At 43.8% G+C, this 22,390-nt stretch overlaps 1 protein-coding gene across 1 annotated transcript in view; it reads right to left on the reverse strand.

Moving 5' to 3' along the window:
* CUBN (cubilin) overlaps positions 1 to 22,390 on the reverse strand; it is a 215,549-nt gene that overhangs the window by 187,159 nt on the left and 6,000 nt on the right. Inside the window, exons 7-12 of the mRNA XM_045006661.1 lie at positions 19,664 to 19,790; positions 18,042 to 18,210; positions 16,915 to 17,046; positions 13,474 to 13,569; positions 12,769 to 12,890; positions 4,240 to 4,426 (exon numbers count right to left, since the gene is read on the reverse strand). Of these exons, the coding sequence (XP_044862596.1) occupies positions 4,240 to 4,426; positions 12,769 to 12,890; positions 13,474 to 13,569; positions 16,915 to 17,046; positions 18,042 to 18,210; positions 19,664 to 19,790 (833 nt within the window). The remainder of the gene's footprint in view (positions 1 to 4,239; positions 4,427 to 12,768; positions 12,891 to 13,473; positions 13,570 to 16,914; positions 17,047 to 18,041; positions 18,211 to 19,663; positions 19,791 to 22,390) is intronic.

Genomic DNA, 22,390 nt, shown 5'->3' on the forward strand with positions numbered 1-22,390 from the left:
TGCCTTCCAAAGTCATAATTACATGCACAAAAGAAAAGAAAAGAAAACAAAAGAAACAAAGCTAAAAATAAATAAAAACTACATTTTTAAAAAAATTAAGGTTGCAAAGTGAGGCACTCAAAAGTTAGGAAACAGCAGAATTAAGGTTGCTGGTGCTCATGCATTATGATACAGCCCTTAATTACATGATAACATACTATTTTTTCCACAGGAGCTCTGACTCATTCAGTGCACCGAATGAACAGTGCTCAGTTAATTAGCAGTCAATATTTTGTTTTCTTCTCATTGTTGGGCACCATGCCTTATTAACTTCACACTATTCAAAAATTGTTATGAAGGCAGAATTACTAATTTACTCATGGTGTTCATCACTATAGTAGCTAAATGCATTGCAAACATTAATTAATTTATTTTCACAACAGCCTGTGAGCTGAGTGAGTATTATCATCATGTTACAGATGGCAAACTGAGGCACAGAGAGATTAAAATCAAAAGTATCCACCAGTTTTGGGTGCCTAATTTGAGACACCTAAAACCTGAGTTTTCGAAGTACTTAGCAGAATGTAGCAATGAATATGTTCAACACACAATTAGTGACCTCCATCATGTGAAAAGTGTGGTTTAAGTGTCTTGCCTAGCATCAAATAGGAGCTCTGCAGCACTGGCAGCTATAGAATACAGTTCTCCAGGCCAGAAGTCAACTGCCTTAACCATGAGATCATCCTTCCTCTTCCTGCAAACCCCTGCACATTTACTGTACACCTTTCAACTTCTGCAACAAATGAGGCAAGGGTCCTACAGACAACAGCCTCTTTCATTATATAGCCCTGATCATCCCCGGAACAGGCCTATCCTATACACTGAATAAGGCAGGGGTCCTGTGGAAAAAATAGTGAGTGATCATGTAATTAAATACTGTATCTTGATGCACATGCACAAAGGGGGCAAATTAAAATTTCATAGACCTGGCATTTCCTAACATTTCAGTGCTTGATTTTGGGACCTTAAGAATGTTCTTTTATGTGGGGAGAGATAGCTCAGTGGTTTGAGCATTGGCCTGCTAAACCCAGGGTTATAAGTTCAATCCTTGAGGAGGCCACTTAGGGATCTGGGGCAAAAATTGGTCCTGTGAGTGAAGGCAGGGGGCTGGACTCAATGACTTTTCAAGGTCCCTTCCAGTTCTAGGAGATTGGTATATCTCCAATTATTACCTTTATTACACAGTCTTTTATGTGTAATTTCAGGTTTTAAAAACAAACTGGTCATACAGAAATTGCATTATGTGTTACCATATTGATACCCTCATGGTTCATCAACAAGCTTTTGGAATCTTTAGATCCACCACACAGACCTCTGCCACTTAAGCTAATACAGTAACTAATAGTAACAGTCTGATGTTATCCTTTATGTGGACCAACACTAGAGGGGGATGAGATAATTTGCCAGCAGATTTCATAGATATTTGCCCAGCTATTTCCAGTCCTTGTCCCCATTCTCCTTGCCCAGCCAGTCCCAGTTTCCTCTGCAACTTCTCTCTCTCTCTCTCTCTCTCTCTGGCCTCAAACTACCCTTTCCCCTCATGTTTCCCATCTCCACTGCTTCCCATTAACTCAGTCCCTCCTTCTCAGCCAAGTTAAGTGTCCTCGCCTCCACGGGCTTCTTATCCCAGTCTCTTTACCTAGCCAATCCCAATTTTGCCCCTGCACTCTGGCTTCTTGTCAGATCTATCTCCTGTCCTCACCTCCCACTAGTTCTTAGTCCCACTCTTCTTGCCCTGCCAGCCCATCTCTCCCCCAGCTCCTCATACAATATCAGTTTCCTCCCACTCACTGGCTACCTCTCACATCCTTCCCTCATTCCCAGACCTTGCCCCAACCACTTCCAGTCTCTGCCCCTCACCCAGGTTTCTTGTTCAAATATACTCCTCCATTTTTCTCCCCTGAAAAGCTCCAGGTCCAGTTCATGTCCTCTCTACATTTGAATCAGACAGCTTCCTCCTCCATGCTGCCTGAATGCCATCACAGGGGTCACTGAGAGCAGGGGACTCACCAGCTCTCTGCTCTCAATACCAGTGGCTGGCCTTACCATAGCCTGCAGCAGCCAGGACCAACCATTATAGAGAAAGTACCGCTTCAAGCTTTGGACAGGAGCTGCTCAGCTACTCTGAGGGGATGGTGCACATGCAGTTTTCTTAGTATTAGGAGTCATGAGAGGCTTGAGCATGCTCAGCAAGGGTGGAATCTTCAGAGATTTTAGCTGTTAAGATCTACCAAGTCTCTACTAAGCATGTGTGAATTGCAATTTTTTAGAAGCTTATAAACTTGGCCAAATGTAGGTAGATTTTCATAGCAAGGCACATCTCTGACACAAAGTCCATCTCTCTGACAAATGTCAAGTCCCTGCTCCAAAGCATGGGTGTGCTAGAGCTTTTTCAAAGCTTTTTCAAAGAAAAACAATGTATTTTTCCCTAGCCTTTTTCTTAGAAACGGCGGAACCATTTTGGCAAAAATTTCAACTAAGGGTTTATTTTATTTATTTAAATAAAATTAATGCTTGAGGCAGATACCCAGCATGGAAAATTTCAGTCTGAACAGTTAAAGTCTGGCAAAGTTCTAAGCAACTAAAAACGGTCTTATAATGGGAAGTGTCAGCCAACTGTAATGTTAGGTGATGCTACCAGCCCACACAACTGTCTACAATACATATGAAGTTGTAGAGCCACACTGTGACAGACTGATGCTGTGTGTGTGTGTGTGTGTGTGTGTGTGTGTGTGTGTCTGTCAGAGGAACGGCACCTTGATATTACTTTATGAAAATTAATTTATTTGTAAAACGTGCCACTGAAAAACAATGTCAAAGACAGGGCCATGTAATTTCTCTGCAAATGTAAAGTCCCCTGGCTCTGTGGGTTATATTTCCTTTAAATAATTTTTTCAGTGTGTGGACTTCCTTCATGTTTTTATTGTTAACCAAAAACTTCAGGGCCTTGTTTAGCTCTCCCAGTCCCTCTCTAATCTCCATGAACTGGAATGATGCTATGTTTTTGGCTGAGGACACATTTGGTCAGCTGCTCTTTCAAAATGAACTTTTTCAAAGTTTTCAGCACTTCCCCCTCTACCCCAGTTTCTAAGCCACTGGGATCCACATGGTCTGACTATCTTTCTCCATTCCTTGATTGTAGATTCAGGCTGGTTCACTGTCAGAAAGCCATAAAGTTAAGTCCCGGCGTAGGCTCCTATTCTATGTTGGTTCTGCAACGTAGTATTCACACTGAGGGTGATAATAAATAATAACTGGAGATATACCTATACTGGAAGGGATCTTGAAAGGTCATTGAGTCGAGTCCAGCCCCCTGCCTTCACTAGCAGGACTAAGTACTGATTTTTGCCCCAGATCCCTAAGTGGTTCCCTCAAAGATTGAGCTCATCACCCTTGGTTTAGCAAGCCAATGCTCAAACCACTGAGCTATCCCTTCCCCCTAAGATAGACCATGACATAGAGATACTGTATTTCAGATAAAACATTTACACTGAAGACTATTTCTTGTCACCGGCTGCTGTACTCGGTAAAAATTAAAGATTCTGTGACACTGCTTGAAAAGAAATAGTGATCATCCTGATTTCATGGACAACATTCTCTTTGTCACATAAGTTCTAATGTCCCAGACTACGTAGCGACTACTGTAGAAGGCCTAATGTTGCTGCATTTGCTTGAATCAGATAGTCATTGCATTAACAGAATCTAACTCTTTTTTGTAAAGCCCTTTGAGGCAAACCGAGTTTGAAATACATTATACTGTATAAATCAAAAGCAAACTTTATTCTGTTAAATTGTGATTCTATTATCCCTACCGCTAATCCTCCTTCCCATCTGGATTAGTACACACATGGTCAGGATTCCGGAGATCTCTATTTAACTACAGAAATCTAATTTTAGGATTTAAAGGGACTAGTCAAGTCTAGTAGGCTTAAAATTCAACCTGTCTGTTATGCTACGTTGGTAAACACATGGAGTTAGAGGCTTTAAGCATTATGGGCTTAATACAAGAGTTCACCGAAGGAGTGGGAAAGACTCACATGGACTTTGGATCAGGATCTATTTTCCACTGCCTCTCATATTTTAAACCCAAGGGGTAAGACTTTTCCCTTATAAATCTCACCTCTAATCCAAATGCATTTTATGGAAATCAGATTGATAGGGTGGTGCTTCAGTTCTCAGTCACTATGCTTTTCATGTTACCTTGCTGGGGAGTCTGACACTGAGGTCCAGTCCAGGTATTTGTACATTCACAGGAGTAGCCATTAATTCCATCAGTACAGCTTCCACCATTCTGACAAGGGTTGCTAGAACACTCATTGATGTTTTCTGTACAATTGATGCCTGTCCAGCCCGGATCACACACACAGAAGTATCCAGAGAGCGTAGCCTACAGGAAAGAACCAAATAAAAAGATGCGGCAAATGTGAGTCAACGGAAGTCATTAATATAGTTAATAAAATCATTGATATTTATTATTGATTTTAGTTGGCAGTGCTGGTGCACAGAAACAGAGGAAGCACTCAGAAGTCAACTGTCTTGACATTAACTGTCGGATACTAAAAAAAGGCCAAGGCGTAATCGGATTAGCTCCTTGTTTTGTCTATTATTGCTTTGCAGAGGCCTTTCAAATAACCTGAAAAAGTTACATCTGTCTTACTTTAGCCATCCAGAAAACTGTTTGCTTGGCACTGAAATTATTACCCTAGAAACAAGTAAATCAAATTACCTCAGACCTGTAAGACAAGCCAGGATAACAGCTGTTTATAAATCATTTTTCTCAGCCCTGGTCTCTGAAGTCTGAATATTCTAAAGGGGCCATGAGTGGGATTTAACTACTCCAGACAGAGTTAATGAAGAATGGAGCTAAACCAAAGAACCACAGGATCAGGCCAGTGGTCCATCTTGTAAGACTCAGGAGGTCTCAAACACAGAAGCTATTACCAGTTCATGCTCCACTACCCATGACCTACTGTGGACACAGACCATGGGAAGTCCCGCCTCAAGGTGTCTGACAGATAGCAGCCACATGGCTCCTGAATGGCTCCCCACCTTATATAAACCCAAGAGATGTTCTGGGAAGAGTCCAGGCAATGGTATGGATCTCCTGTAGCTGCCATGACCATTCCTGATCCCTGTTTTTGAACTTCTGGCTTTGATCTCGGCTTGATTTGGACCTCACCTCCTGACCCAGACCCTGATTCTTGATATTAACCCCAGCCTGGAACTCAACCACAAATTCCTCTGCTACTCTCAGTCTCAGGTTTGACCCTGCTCTGACCTTTGGTCCCAACTGACCTGGCCAGAATCCTGACAGTTTGCCTGCACCACTCTCGCTTTGGTCAAGGCCCACCCTGGAGGACTGTGAAGGCAGTGGGCCCCTCCCTGTCTAGCAGGTCCCTACAGGGTAGTGGAGATGCTTCAATGGGTTGACCCTCCCAGGAGGAACTCCCCAAGCTTCAAGCCCAATTATCCCAGCTTGCAACACAGAACCAAGCTCTACACAGGCAACCCACCCTGCTCCATGTGATAATGTGATACTGAGGGCCCAACTGGCACAGAACAGTGCACATAACCAACTTCTATGAGAACAGACAGCTTGGCTACAGGATGAAAATGTTGCAGTACAGTCATGCATTCCAGCTGCATACCAGACCCAGTGCCCCACCCAGAACATTTTAATGGGGACCCCCATAATTCAGGTGGTTTATTAACTAATGTTGCCTGCTGTTTCTGCTCCAACCCTGTCCTGCCCCATGAACCTAGCAAAAGTACGACTCATTATTAGCCGCCTGTTGGGAGATGCATTGGACTGGGCCTCACTCCCACCTGAATGAGTGAGACCGACGCTATCTGACTGGGATGCCTTCCTACAGGTGTTTTCTACTATATTTGATGATCCCCACCATGCTCACTCAGTGGAGGTGGCCCTGTGCAAACTCCAGCAGGGGTAGGGACCAGACTTTTCATACGCTGTCCACTTTCGGCAACTAGTCTCTGACACTGAGTGGAACAAAGCAGCCCAGCTCTACCAGTTCTTATGGGGACTATGACAGGAAAGTAAGGATGATCTAACTTGTGTGGAGGCCCCAACCAACCTAGATACATTGATCAATCTCATCATAGACATCAACAATAGGCGCCACAAACAACATAAGGAAAGGAAGGGATCCTGGTCACCACTTGACTGTTACCTCCTGGTACCCCTCTCCAATCCAGACCCCAAACTCATGCAGCTGGATAACGCCTGCTGCCATGTGACAGCTGAGGAAAAAGAGCACTGCTGCTGTCACGGGCTGTGTTTCTAAAATGCAGGATCCAGCCACATTCTCACCAATTACTCATCCCTAGCTTTAGCATGATCGATTTGGGAAACAACCACATGCAGGCCCAGGAGAAGGAATTGGCCCAGGTGAGCCCCAAGATAATGCCCCCCTTCTCCTCACCGAGGCATGCCCCAGGCACAGTGAGTGCTCCCTGGACCTTAAAGTCTGGGTCTGCCTCTGTGTTCCAGGAGAGCCTTACCAAATTCCCCCACACTAGGCACTGGTGGATTCTGGGGCAGCGGAAAACTTCCCATATGCCAGTACTGCCCAAGCCTTGGGTATTCAGGCACAACCAAAGACTGTCCCCAACCTACTGGAAACTTTAGATAGCTCACTCCTCGTGTCAGCGCCAATGACACAGGAGATGGTGCCTCTGGAAGTTGCCATTTGTGACCATCTGGAAATGCTTCCATTTGGAACAATCTGCTGATCACATTTCCCCATAATCCTCTGCATTTCATGGCTGGCGTGGCAGCTCATGATTTCCACATCCTTTGGCATGAGCACCAGGGTAGCTTCTGCTCCAAGTTCTGCCAGGAAGTCTGCCTATGCACACAGCCTGCTGACCCCCAGAACCAGGGCATCTCCCCATCCCGAGCCTTGGTCATGAGTGAGAGGGACCACCATGAGAGTTGACTTAGGAACTACACCCCAAGTATAGCAACTACAGTGACATCTTCAAGAAGAATGCTGACACCCTAACACCACACTGAGAGTATGGCTGCCTGACTGACTTGCAGCCAGGGGTCAAGGTTCAGTGTGGTCATGTCTCTGTGATGCCAGAACTTGAGCTGGCTGCCCTGCATTCTTCTCTCCAGGAGACTCTGGCCAACAGTTTCAGACAGCCATTTACCTCTCCCATCTAGGCCCCCATTCTTTTAATTAAAAACAAAGATGGAATCCGGAGCCTATGCGTGGATTATTGGGCCCCCAGTCAGGTTACCATCAGGAATTGATACCCTCTTCCACTTATCCGAGAACTACCGGACAACGTATGACTGGCCCAAGTATTCACAAAACTTGACCTGCGGGAGGCCTACAACCTGTTTCGAATCTGAGCCAGGGATGAGTGGAAGACAGCTTTTCAAACCCAGTATGGCCACTACAAATACCTGGTAATGCTGTTTTGCCTCACAAAAGCCCCTGAAACATTCCATCACTTCGTGAATGGGGTCTTCCATGACATCTTAGATCAGTACATCATAGTCTATCTAGATGATCTCATCATCTTTTCTGAGACTCCCAAGCAAAACACCCAGCATGTCTGGTCTGTCCTGGAATGGCTATGTCAATGGAGCCTGTGTGTGAAGCTGGAAAAGTGCAGCTATGACCACCACTCCATAGAGCTCCTGGACTACACTGCATCCCCCAACAGCCCCCAGATGGATTCCAAGAAGGTGGAGGTGATATGGACCTGGGCACCTCCCCCAAAACATCAAGGAGCTACAACCCTCCCTGGGATTCACTAACTTTTGTAGGCACTTCATTTCCAGGTTTTCAGGCCAAATTGCCCCACTGACAGTGCTTCTCCAGAAAAACACCAACTTCACCTGGTCTCCAGAGGCCCAACAAGATGGCTCAAGATGGCCTTTACCAGTGTCCCAGTGCTGGCCCATCCCAACATGACATGACCATTTGTCATCAAGACCAATGTCTTCAGTGTGATAATTGGGGGCCATATTTTCTCAAAGACATGGTCCCCAGTAGCACTTCCACCCTTGCATCTACTATTCACAGAAGCTCACTCCAGCTGAAAAGAGTTATTAAATTCTAGATAAGGAGATTCTAGATTCCAAAGCGGCCTTCTAACAGTGGCACCACTATCTGGAGGGTGGTCAGTACTCAGTACAGGTATACTTGGACCACAGAAACTTAGTAGCTCTGCTGAGCCAAAGCATGAAACAGAGGCAGCTTTGCTGGGCCCTGCTCTTCACACACTTCAATTTCACCATCATGTACCACCCAGGGGCCCAGAACAAGACTGCTGATGCCTTGTCCTGAAAGGAGAAGATCTCACCAGCCAAGAGCCTTCTATGCTGAGTCGTAAGCCCCAGAACTTCCTGAATGCATTGATTCCCCAAGACCTTCCATTTGGCCAGCTGCTCCTTCTGATGGCCCTGAATGTGCATGACAATCCACTCATATGTCAATTCCGGTGAGACATGTACCTGCACCAAGACGCTGCACTCAAAACCCCTTGGCACCCTAATGCCTTCCAAGACCCCATTCAGATCCCGGGTAGCCATCACCCCGGACTTCTTGGTCAAGCTACCTGTGTCTAACAATCACACTGCAGTCAACCACTGACAAAAATGGCCCACTTTGTCCCCATTGCACATATACTGGCTGCAGAAGAAATAGCCCAGCTCCTGAAGGCTCAAGTCATCCAACTCCAAGGATTCCGGGAGTGAGTCCCAACTGATTGTGGTCTCCAGTTTCTGTTGTGGATTTGGCATGAAACCTTGGTTGCTCTGGGTCTGCGCTTAAACATCCACTGCCTATCACCCACAAACTGATGGTCAGTCTGAACGAACAGCTCAAGTGTTAGAACAATATTTGTGCTGCTTCACAAATTTCCATCAGGACAACTGGTTGAGCCTCCTACCCAAAGCAGAGTTTGCTTGCAACAACGCTGATCTTGTCTTCACTGGGCAGAGTCCATTCTATGCAATCTGTGACTTCCACCCCCCCTTCTCCTTGCAACTCCACCAATCCCAGAGCTGCCAACTAAGTATGCCAGATCCGTGATGTCCAAGAAAAACTCAATGCACATCTGGACAAGGCCAAGGAAGATTATGAGCAGTATGTTGACCACCAGTGCTGGGAACACCCAGAATTCACAGTTGTTGGGTAAAAAGTGTGACCCTTCACCCAAAACCTCCACTCCGACTGGCCATGTTGTAAAATGTATTACCAATACCTTGGGCCATATTTCATCAGCCAGGTAATCAACCCAGTGACCATAGGGCTTTAGTTACCCAGATCCCTCAACACACACCCAGTGTTCCCTGTATCCATGCTAAAAATATCAGCAACCCCTTCACTTACCAGGCTCAACCACAACCCCTTCTAGTGCAGATCCAGAGACATGACAAATACAAGATCCATGAAATACTGGACTTCAAAAATCAAATATGGTTCCCTCTAGGAGAGCTGGTTCAGGAGAGTGATCCTGGGAGCTAGAATCCCAAATCCATGACCTTGTGACAGCCTTCCATGAGGCCCATCCAGACAAACTCAGGCCAGTGGAGGTGCCCCTTGGGAGGTGGAAAACATCTCCATGCTGCCACCCAACAGAAGCTATAATCAGCTCGTGCTCCATTATCCATGACCCGTTGTGGACCCAGACCACAGGAAGTCCTGCCTCAAGAGGTCTGACAGGCAGCAGCCCCATGCCTCCTGATTGGCTCCCTGCCCTATATAAACCCAAGGAGTGTTCTGGGAAATGTCCAGGCAACAGTGTGGCTCTCCTGTGTAGCTACCATGACCATTCCTGATCCCTGATCTTGAACTCCTGGCTTCAACCTCAGCTTGACCTGCAACCTCCTGACCTGGAGCCTGACCTTTGGTATTGACCCCAGCTTGGCACTTGACTATGAACTCCTCTGCTATTCTCAGCCTCAGGTTTGACCCTGCTTTGATCCTTATTCCTGACTGCCTTTGCCAGGATCCTGACACATCCAAGTCGGTGCGCTAAATCAGATAGCAGACTGTATCAACTGCTTCAGAGAAAGGTGTAAGAAACCTGTAATGGAAAATTATGGAATAACCTACCTGACCATAGGGGAAATTTCTTGCTAACTCCAGTCAATGATTATGCCATGGGAGTATATACAGTTACAAACTCTTAATCCTATCCAAAGTAACTTCATTTTCTCAGAGCGCAAAATTCACTTCACACACAAAGTCCAAACTCAATGGTTATGCCATGGGAGTATATACAGTTACAAACTCTTAATCCTATCCAAAGTAACTGCATTTTCTCAGAGCGCAAAATTCACTTCACACACAAAGTCCAAGTATTTGGGGTTTATGTGGGTAGAATGCAGAGTGCTGGGGAAACTCACCTCCCTGCTGAGGCCTGTGGTGTCTCATTAGAATAGCACCCACAGACTCTGTACCAGTTGCATGGAGTACAGGGGTCAGTAGTTTGGGATAAATATAGATCTTTCGCCCCATCTCTGGTCTGCTCCCATTGTGGTCTGCACTAATAAATGTGTGCACAGGCACCATTATGCAGCCACCCCATTAGTGGGATGCCTATCCAGCCCCTTTGTGGGGTTTGTAAAAGCAGCAAAGAATCCTGTGGCACCTTTGTGGGGTTTAAGTATCATAGAGGGTCTTGAGCTGGACTGCCACTCCATGTGTTAACTTCACCCTTTACCTGTATAAATGTCAATTTTTTTACACCTTCTAGGCTCTTACTTCAATGCTATTTATCAGCAATGAATTCTGAAAATTAATGATGCACTGTGCAGGATACTATTTCATTTGACTTGTTTTAAATTTGCTGGCTTTCAGTTTCAGGGGATGTCCCCTATTCTTTTACTATGAAGAAGGGTAATGAAGAGTAATAGAAGCACTTACTTTCTCTGTACCATTCTTTATTTTGTGTTTCTCTCTTTTGCCCCTTCTTTTCATCTCCTCTCTAAAGAGTCCTAATCTTTCCTATTTCTCCTCCCATGAGAGTCTTTCTATATCTCTCATTGTTTCTGTTGCCCATCATTTGAGCCCCTCATACTTCTTCTATGACTTTCTTGAATAATACAATATTCCAGGTGGGGGCAATCTCACCATCACTTTATATAATGGCTCTATAATATTTTCACTATTATTTTCTACCCCTTTCTCTGCACAGTGTAACTTTCATATTTTTTTTTTGGTCCAGCAGCACACATTGAGCAGAGGCTTTTATTGAGGTGTTCACAGTGATGCTAAAGTCTTTTCACTGAGTGTTTACTTTTAATTGAGGGCTTAGTAATGTTCATTAGTAGTTGCAATTACTCCTTCTGGAATGTATTACCTTATGCTTATTAACAATGAATTTCATCTGCCTTTATGCCGCCCAGTGATAGCTCTGTTGGATTCCTCTGAAGTTCATCTATCTATCAATCTTAGGTTTTACATCTCCCATTAATACATTATCTGAGCACCTCACAGTTTTTAATCTATTTATCTCTACAACACCTGTGGGAGGTAGGGAAGTACTATCAGACCATTTTACAGATCAGGAACTGAAGCACAGAGAGGCTAAGTGGGTCACAAAGGAAGTCTGTGACAGAGCAGGGGGTTGAACCTGGATCGCTGATGCCTAGTGCCCTGAACCAGTCTTCTATAGTCTTGACTAACCTACAGTTTATTAGCTGCAAACATTTCCACCTCATTCTTCACTTCTTTACTAGATCATTAATAAACATATTAAACAAGGATCTTAATACAGATTCATGGGGAAATTTCCCTATTAACTATTTCCATGTTGAAAATTGACCATTTGTTTGTAGTCTTTGTTTTCTGTCTGTTAGCCAATTTCTGGCCCATCAGTGAATTCTGGGTGTTGCCCTGAATGAAACACCCCCAAATGTTTTCTATTGATGGTATCTGCTGTGTACTATGTTTTACTCTCCGTTCAACTATGTTTTAAATAGGCCTACTATCTCTTATTCTGAGCCTTTTAGCTTAAAGTGAAGGTTAAGGGGTGATTACACTGTTTAAGTATCTACAAGGAGAACAAATATTTAATAATGGGCTCTTCGGTATAGCAAAGAAAGGTATAACACAATCCACTGGCTGGAAGTTGAATCTAGATAAATTCAGACTGGAAATGAAACATAAAATTTTAACGGTGAGAGTAATTAACCCTGGGAACAGTATACCGAGGATCATGGTGAATTCTCCATCATTGTCAATTTTTAAATCAAGATTGGATGTTTTCCTAAAAGATCTGCTCTAGGAATTATTTTGCGGAAGTTCTATGGCCCGTGTTATACAGGGGGTCAGAGCAGGTGATCACAGTGGTCCCTTCCGGCCTATGAATCCATTCACAAGCAGCAAAAATTGATATAGGATTCATATCACCACAGCCATGGTGGCTTTGTGCATTTAAGGAAAAATGCCATGTAAAAATGAACACTGTGATTTCATTTTATCATTATTGTCATGTCTGGGTATATCAAACTAGGGTCAAATCCTGCGTTGACTTACACCTCCTCCTGCGCAAACCTACTATACTCTAGGACAGTAGGTAAGGTATAGTGAGGAACACTTAAGAAACACATGTAGAAATCACCACCAATGGGGTTGCACAGGGGTAAACCCATGCTGATTTTTATGCTCACTGGTATACTGTGTCTGAATAGTCACATCTAAACAAAATTGTCTCTTTAACTATGAGAAGTCATGTACTTACTAAGCACTGTCCATTTCTACAAGGGTTTTGATGCTGACAGGTATCACTGACTGGGGCACACCCATTTGGCCCATAACCACTTCCAGTGTACTCAGCTGGGCAGACACAGGTAGGTGTAGGACCTGTGGAAGACGAGACAAAACATACATAGTAACTACCCTGGTCCTGATTACAGTAACAATATCAGCTTTGTCATTAACAGTACGTGAAACAGAATCTCAATTTGAAACAGGGCTTTGTAAAATGCTTTTCTTCCCTGCTCTGTGCCCACTGCAGTCATTAAGACTACTGGTTATTGGAAAGTCCCAAGAGAGCTGTGGAGGCCCACATGTCTTTGCAGAGAGGTGCAGAATGGGATCTGTAGCTGGAATGAGGCAGAGTACTGGCCACATCCACACAATGAAACCTGCAATTGTCTGGTGGTGGAATCTGGATCCATTCTGATGATACTGTGGCGCAGCCAGTAGGCTTTACCTACATTCTCTGCAAATGCCAGGTCACTGCCTTTTGCACCATTGTGAATCCTAGGTCTCCCAGTGCTAGAGACAGGCCAGTTCACTAAGGTGTACATATCTGTTAGCTTGTGGCCTGAAGCCTAAAGTTCTAAGGTCAGAGGACTTCATTTTAAATGTGTTGTCACAAAACTGCCCACTATTTTGAAGACTGATATTGAACTATCTAACAGTATCTAAAACGGCATATTACCTGGAGAGGGTACACATGAGGCCAATGGATGGCAACCTCCATTATTTATTGAGCAGATATCAACTTGGGTGCATACTCTTCCATCCCCCTCATATCCTGGTCAGAATAAGATCATTGTTATTAAACAAACAAACCGGGCTGGTGAAAATCTGTGAGAATCAAATGGGAACTGTGCTTGCTCGTACTGCCACCCAGGTGAAAGACTTGAATGAGGACCAAAGTAAGATGCTTTTCCAGCACTTAAACAGAAAAAGCCGAAGTTGATATTGGACCAGAGGTTTTCAAACTTAGTTGACTACCTCAGGTTACCACACTTCAGGGCCCTGATTCTGATTTTACTGATTCTGTTGTTAATCATAAGTAAATTCAATGGAGAAAACAGGGTTACATCCACATAAACCTAGTATGTGTGTGATCACAACCTTAAGACCTGGGCTGTAGTAGTCATTGCATTCTGCCTTCCATTCATTTCTGCACACAGGAAACCACAGTGGTGCATGGGTTTCTATAACTTTAGCCTCATGATTGCGAGACTGAAGTTTGGAATAGACCCGTGATGCACTGAGGTTTAGAACACAAACAACTGAATAGAGAGTGGGAAATCGCTGCTGGTGCTGCTATGAGGTTCATTAAGATAAGAAGAAAGGGCTGCCTGGAGTATCATTCATCAAAGCCTATGAATTACTTATGATCCAGTGAATTAGATCAAACATGTACTGAAAATACCTTCCCAGTATATAGTAACATATGTGTGGCAAACAGTGGTGCTGAACAGTCCCTAACAGGAATTTGTTTCCATTACATTTATTCCAGGCAGTTAAAACATTTTTTCTGTTAGTATTTCTGTTAATGATGCTGTACTTCTCATAAAGGACTTTAAACCACAAAACATTGACTTTTATCACCACTCCTACTGCTCTGTTTATTTTGTGGCTGGAAACATTGTGGAAACATAGATTTTGGAAGCACTTTTAAAGCAATGAGTAATTAGTAAATCTTTTAAGAAGGACAATTCAGGTGGTTTTTGACATATAGCATATATTTTAATTAATGTGGACAACATAATAGCTATCTTAGTTATTCAAATATTGTCTGCCAAAGGAAGCACACTAATAAGTCATTTAAAATGTCTTGTTAGTATGACAGGAATCAATTTAGAGCTGACGTAATTAGATATGTACACTATGAAATGCTCATCACTAAGGCCTGGTCTACACTATGAGTTTATATCGAATTTAGCAGCATTAAATCGCATTAACCCTGCACCCGTCCACACAACGAAGCCCTTTATATCAATATAAAGCGCTCTTACTACCGATATCTGTACTCCTCCCCGACAAGGGGAGTAGCGCTGAAATCGGTATTGCCATTTCAGATTAGGGATAGTGTGGCCACAATTCGACAGTATTGGCCTCCGGGCGCTATCCCACAGTGCACCATTGTGACCGCTCTGGACAGCAATCTGAACTCGGATGCACTGGCCAAGTAGACAGGAAAAGCCCCGCGAACTTTTTAATTTCATTTCCTGTTTGTCCAGCGTGGAGTGCTGATCAGCACAGGTGACCATGAAGTCCCAGAATCAAAAAAGAGCTCCAGCATGGACCGTACGGGAGATACTGAATCTGATCTCTGTATGGGGAGATGAATCCATTCCAAAAGATGAAATGCCAAAGCATTTGAAAAAATCTCCAAGGCTATGATAGACAGAGGCCACAACAGGGACTCAACACAGTGCTGCGTGAAACTTAAGGAGCTGAGACAAGCGTAACGGAAAGCCAAAGAATCAAATGGATGCTCATGGAGGGAGGGAGGGGGGACTGAGGACTCTAGCTATCCCACAGTTCCCTCACTCTCCGAAAACCATTTGCATTCCTGCCTAATCTCCCAATGCCTGAAGGGTCAAAAACATTGTTGCGGGTGGTTCAGGTTATATGTCATCAGCCCCCACCCCACCGTGAAAGAAAAGGGAAAAAATTTGTTTCTCACCTTTTTTCAATATGACCGTATGTCTACTGGATGCTGCTGGTAGACACGGTGCTGCAGCACTACACAGCAGCATCCCATTGCCTTCCCTTCCTGATGGCAGATGGTACAATATGATTGGTATCCATCATCATCATCCCATGAGTGCTCCTGGCTGGCCTCGGTGAGGTCGGCCGGGGGCGCCTGGGCAAAAATTGGAATGACTCCCGGTCATTCCCTTCTTTAAGCTTTGTCTTCTGGAGATTCAGTCCTGCCTGGAATATCATAGTAGCTGGAGGCTGTGCTCCCCTCCCCCGCACCCTTTAATGTCTAATGGAGATTCAGTCCTGCCTGGAATATCATAGCAACTGGAGGCTGCCTCCCCTCCGTTTTATCTCTGACTGCAGACGCAATAAAGTCATTGTTGTTTCTTATTCATGCATTCTTTATTACTTCATCACACAAATGGGGGGATAACTGCCACGGTAGCCCAGGAGGGGGTGGGGAGGAGGAAAGCAATGGGTGGGGTTGTTGCAGGGGCACCCCCTAGAATGGCATGCAGCTCATCATTTCTGTGGGATGTCTGGGGCTCTAACCGCTGTTTGCCTCTCTGGTACTTTAGTTGACTTGCCTGATATTCTAAGCAGGACTGACTCTACCTTTAGACAAAACTTAAAGAAGAGAATGACCTGGAGAGTCATTCCCATTTTTGTCCATGTGCCCCTGGCCGACCTCACTGAGGCCAGCCAGGAGCACCCATGACAGCAGAAGATGGTACAATATGACTGGTAACCGTCTCTGCTAACTTGCAAAGGCAAGGAGATACTGCTGTGTAGCACTGCAGTACTGCGTCTGTCAGCAGCATCCAGTACACACACGGTGACAGTGACAAAAGGCTAAATGGGTTCCATGGTTGCCATGCTATGGCATCTGCCAGGGCAATCCAGAGAAAAGGGCGCGAAATGATTGTCTGCCATTGCTTTCACAGAGGGAGGATTGAATGACGACATTTACCCAGAATCAACTGCAACACTGTTTTTGCCCCATCATGCATTGCGATCTCAACCCAGAATTCCAATGGGCGGGAGAGACTGTGGGAACTATGGGATAGCTATGGATAGCTACCCACAATGCAACACTCCGGAAATCTACGCTAGCCTTGGTACATGGACACACACTGCTGAATTAATGTGCTTAGTGTGGCCACGTGCACTCGACTTTATACAATCTGTTTCCAAATACCAGTTTCTGTAAAATCGGAATAATCCCATAGTGTAGACATACCCTAAGTCTTCCTAAGGGAGTTTGAATGTGCTTTGGCTCCAGACACTATATTAAACCACATTAAAATCACATTGGTTAGTATAACACCTGTTTGTTTAAACCAAACTAACCGTGGTAGAAGGTGCAGTATCTTCATGTTTCAAGAGTATATCCTGCTTGTCATTATATCAACATAAAGTCAATTCATTGTTTTACCTGGCGGACAAAGACCGCAGTGGAAGGATCCCATAGTGTTGATGCACTGAACCATTGGTGCTATTGAACAGCCTCCATTGTGCCTCTCACATTCATTAATATCTTGGCAACTGTAGCCATTTCCTTGCCAGCCTATGAAGAGACACAGCAGAAAGGCAAAACCTGGCAAATCCTTACAATGACCTTTTACTTTTCTTCCTTTTACCAGAACTTTCCTGCCTATCCCAAGCACAGGAAAATATTCCTTTTGCATGCCATTGAATGGGAAATCTTCTTCCTTTGATGTATTAGAACTAAACTGAAATGTACTGTAGAATTTAAGTATCAGAGGGGTAGCCGTGTTAGTCTGGATCTGTAAAAGCAGCAAGGACTCTTTGCTGCTGTAGAATTTAAAATAATGTAGTCTGCTAAATGTGAGTGGCAACCTTTTATTTGATTATGAAAGGGGGTTCCAAAGAGGAAGGATCTAGACTGTTCTCAGTGGTACCTGATGACAGAACAAGGAGTAATGGTCTCAAGTTGCAGTGGGGGAGGTTTAGGTTGGATATTAGGAAAATCTTTTTCACTAAGAGGGTGGGGAAGCACTGGAATGGGTTACCTAGGGAGGTGGTGGAATCTCCTTCCTTGGAGGTTTTTAAGGTCAGGCTTGACAAAGCCCTGGCTGGGATGATTTAGTTGGGAATTGGTCCTGCTTTGAGCAGGGGGTTGGACTAGATGACCTCCTGAGGTCCCTTCCAACCCTGACATTCTATGATTCTATGTTCTGTGCATTTTCAGTAATGGATCACACTTTTATATAAGGATTAGGCCAGTCAGACCTTAGCATAAAATTTTTTGCTACAAAGGCTTGTTCTAATCCTGATCTTTATTATTTAGAATCCCTGTAATCATGTTCTCTACAAAATGCCTAAATAACTCAAATAAGTGCACCCCAAAAAGAGAATTCATCGATTTTCAGGCCAGAAGGGACCATTAGATTAGCTAATTGGATCTCCCATATAAAACAGTCCAAAGAATTTCATCCAGTTACTCCTGTAGTGACCCCAGTTCTGTGCTTGTAAAGTATTAGCAGTCAGCACACATCACTGCCTCTCGTTGCTGAATGAGAATACAGAGCTATGAAGTACCTGTGGGACAAGGACCGCAGTAGTAAGAGCCTGGGGTGTTGTAGCACCGTACGGGAGGATTCTGAGAACACGGTGGACTAGAGAGGCTGCACTCATCTATGTCAGCACTGCAGGCGGGGCTGCTAGGCGGGGACATCCAACCAGCATCACAGATACAGCTGTACTTTGGCTGACACATTAAACAGCATGTTATGAATTAGGGCAATTGTGAAAACTACTGAGAAGCAGATACAAGGACCAACTTTAAAAAAATCTTTTAAACTATAGGCAATTACAAGAGAGGTTTCAAATCATCACATGATTTGCTTTTGCGTGGTCTTGGGTAGATTTCCCAATCTTTCTTCCTCTGAAGTTGAACATTTAGCACATGCCAATAACAGGATGCATCATTATTTCACCAAGTAAAAGGAACCTGCATTTTAATGAAACTACCTGAGAGAGAATGAACAGCAATCATGAACTGTACCTAAACATAATTAAAAGCAATCAACTCAGCTTGCTTTGCATTTAGGGTAAAGAGACCAATATAAATATAACAACCTGAAATCAGCTCGGCAAACTGTGCAATAATCTGTGTGATGTGCACAGTGTAAATAACTAATTAATTCACAAATCCATACTTTCTTTAAGGGCAATGATTATATTAACTGTAAACTTTACTAACACTCAGATCTTAACAGCTGTAACGAATTGCAATGTTCAGTGGAATCAGCGTGATTTATTTGGATTGAAGTTATGTTCCAGGACCTCTTGTTAAAGTGTGATTTTTATTTATTTATTTATGTTTAAGAACAATCTTTATTTGGTCCCAGCGATGTGAGAGAATTGGAGTATGAAGAGATTGAAGTTAACAGTAAATAACATGAGGGTGGTATTTTCACAAGTGCTCAGCATTAACCGTGATCTCGCTGAAGCCAAGGGGAGTTTTATCATTGACTTTAATGGGAGAAGAGTCAAACCAACCCTGAAACTTTTGAAAATCCCATCAATAATCTACAAAATAAAGGGAAAATAGCCTAGAAGCAACTGAATGGTGAACCTTAACCAAATCTTCAGTGCAGACCTACAGTTACTAAATTGGATTATTTACATGAAAGACAGCAGATAAACAGTGCATGTGGCATTGCCAACCCCAGAAACCACTAGGGATAATATTGCCAAGTCCTTGCTTTCCCTTCCATGGGAGTCTTGCAGTGATGACAATGTTTGTTATTCTCAACTATTTGAAAAATAGGATGTTTCAAATAATGTTAGGATTGAAATAATACCCAACACTAGAACTGGAGAACAGGAGATTCAAGTAATGTTTTTAAATATTCAAAAATGTTTCTTCTCCAGCTGCTTAAAGGAGGATAACAATGGACCCGATACAGGTGCCTCTTGGGAGTTGCTAATTACCCTCAGTTCCCTCTGTGGTCACTGGGATGCTCAGCACTATGCAGCAGCCAACGTTTGGTCATTGTGTACAGGATTAGTGCTGTTATCTCACCTCTAGAGCACAGTTGGTTGGTGCTTATTGGTACAATTGGTACTTTTTGGTACAATGAAGTACTGTTACTTCAGAGTTTTTAAACACTGACTGAAACTGAGTTGCCTAAAGAGAGTTATACGTCATTTCTTACCTCATTGGGCTGCTCCCTGTCTGAATCTATGCAGACGCCGTGCTCACAGAGAGCCCGAGAGCCTCCTTGGCAATCATCAAATGTCGAGGTACAATGGGGCCCATAGGTTTCTGGAGTACAGGTACAGCTAGTGATGAAAACACAGAGAAATGCCATAATATTGTCTGTTTTATTACCACAGTATCTGAACACCTCATAGTCTTGAATGTATTTAGCCTTACAACCCCCCTGTGAGATAGAGCAGGATACCCCCATATTACAGATGGGGGAACTGGAGCACAGAGATAGTAAGTTACCTGCCCAAGGTCACACATGAAGTCTGGGTTCAAGCCCTGCTCTGCCACAGATCTCCCAACACCTATGTCAGGGTACTAACCACTGGAAAATCCTTCCTCCCTAGTGTAGATGTTGGGACTCTCCCTTCGATGTAGTTCTTTACCACCTTGCGAAGGTTGCAACTAACTGTATTCATATAGCAGTTTTCTGGCCTGAAAGTCCCCACCAGCCTTTCACAAAGGATTTCCTTTTCAATAGGTGAAAACTTTCTCTACCCAGAGATATACAGCTCTCAGCAAACGTGATGGTGACAGAAGATGAAATGGCAATGGCCTTATTCTGTTTTTCAACAAAAGTCATATGTGACTATTTTATTACAGTAATGGTACTTTGCACTTTAAATGGTGCCTTCCAGCCAAGGCTCTCCAAGCCCTTTACGAACATACATCAAACTAAGCCTTCAAAACCCTCCTGTGAGACAGGTAGTAATTATACTGTGGCAGATGGTGGAGCATTAACAGCTACCTTAGAGCCCACAGGTGTACTGGATAGAGCAATACAGTTAGACTGGGGATTGAGGGCCAGATTTTTAAAAGTATTTAGACAGCTAGTGTGATTTTTCACAGTTAGGTGCTTAACTCCCACTAATTTAGGTACCAAACCTCAGGCATGTCTGAAAATCACACTTGATAACTAGCTCCATATTTAGGCACCTAAATACTTTTAAGAATCTGGCCCTCAGGGCCAGTCATTGAGGCCCAGATTCAGCAAAACACCTACATTTACCGCTTTGCCAACTAGGGAGTGACTTGAGTGTGTGCTTAACTTTAAACACCTGCTCAAGTGCTTTGCTGAAACAGAGGATGTGTTGCTGGAGCTTCCTGGTAGTCAGAGGAAAGGCATAAGCTTAAATTGTAGCCCGTCTATTTGCTTTCCCAGTTATGTAAAAGCCAGTTTGTTTAGTTTGGTATGTAGGGCATTTTTTAGCTGGCAGGAATAAAGCCTTGAAGAGAAATAATAATGCTGGCTGGCTGGCTCTTTTGTTGTTGCTGGACCAGCTGACTCACTTCAACAACTTACACAGCCCTGCACTCATTTTGGAGATGAGGAAACCGAGGCATGGATAAATTAAGCAGTTTATGCATGTTCAAACAGCAAGTTTTAGTGGAAGAGGTGGTAACAGAACCCAGGAATCCTGCCTTCCAGTCCTCTCAAGCTGGAATGATGAACTGAATGTGGTTATTATATCTATTGCAGCAAGTTATTACTTCCTGAAGTAAGAGGAGACAAGGGGGTAGGGATAGGAAGAATTTGCCTGAAAGGAGAGTCTCTGAGTCACAGTGAGTCTCAGGGCTATCCTGGAGGTGGTACAAGTTATGCACTAGCCCTTGCTCAGCACTATGCCTAAAGGTACAATCTAGGCCGCTGAAATGCAGCTGCTGCTGAGGTGGAACATGACAGAACAAACAATACAAGACAGGAAGTGAAGAGAAATACTGTCTCAAAATGACAGCACATGGGGGATGCCTGTGGTTCCAATGTATGGGCACTAAAGTTCAGTGACTCTCCCATTTTGTAGCAGATTGCGTCGCACACTTGGGTTTGTCAGCTACCCTCTTTTTTTAACTGGCATTCAGACAGCACTTGTTTGATTCCTTCGAGAACACCATGTTTACAGGGGGCTACCTGTCTGAAGGTTCTGTTTTTTATTTTCGGTAAAGGTAAATAAGCTGTTAAATACACAACTTCCAGACACAATACAAAGCTGTCCCTGTTAGAAGGGAACAAGCAGGCTGAATGGCATGCTAGAGCTCCCTGCAAAGCAGTTTGTTCTCAGCTTCAGCATAAAAATCTTAGCCCCCTCAAATATTTACTTGGTATGCCAAAAGCTTTGTAATACTTTGCCATTGCTTGCAAGAAGATTTTAGAAGGAATATCTATGTGCAGTGGTTATAATATGGTCTGATGGTGCTTTTCTCCGGGCGTGCTATTCCTCAGCAGCATTAATTTGATTTTAATAGACAAATTTCATTCCTGAAGGTCTCTCTGCCATGTCAGGCAGTCTGTAAAATAGGCTATGCACAAAGTGGCTTATATTTGCTACCTTCCTCCTGTGCTCAGCAGCACAGCATGTTGGTGCACTACAAAATTAAGATGTCCACCACTATCCATCTGAAAGAGAGAACTCTGCTTCCCATCTCTCACTTACAGTGACTGTTTTAAAGTAGGTATTTCCTGGCAGCCAGCTTCCAGGAGAGCACTTCATTGCTTCTCTATCCTCTTACATGTGTTAAGTCAGTACTGGACATAATGAAATGTGCCTGTTTCCCACCTGATGAGAAGACCTGTATCTCAATGTTCTTGTCAAACAAAGCTCTTCCACTCCGTGCCTTGAGGCTTTTCTATCCATCCTTGCTCCCTTCCCCAACAAGGTTGCCTATTCACAGTAAG

Source organism: Mauremys mutica, chromosome 2 (genome assembly GCF_020497125.1).
Source record: "Mauremys mutica isolate MM-2020 ecotype Southern chromosome 2, ASM2049712v1, whole genome shotgun sequence".
Classification (NCBI taxonomy): domain Eukaryota; kingdom Metazoa; phylum Chordata; order Testudines; family Geoemydidae; genus Mauremys; species Mauremys mutica.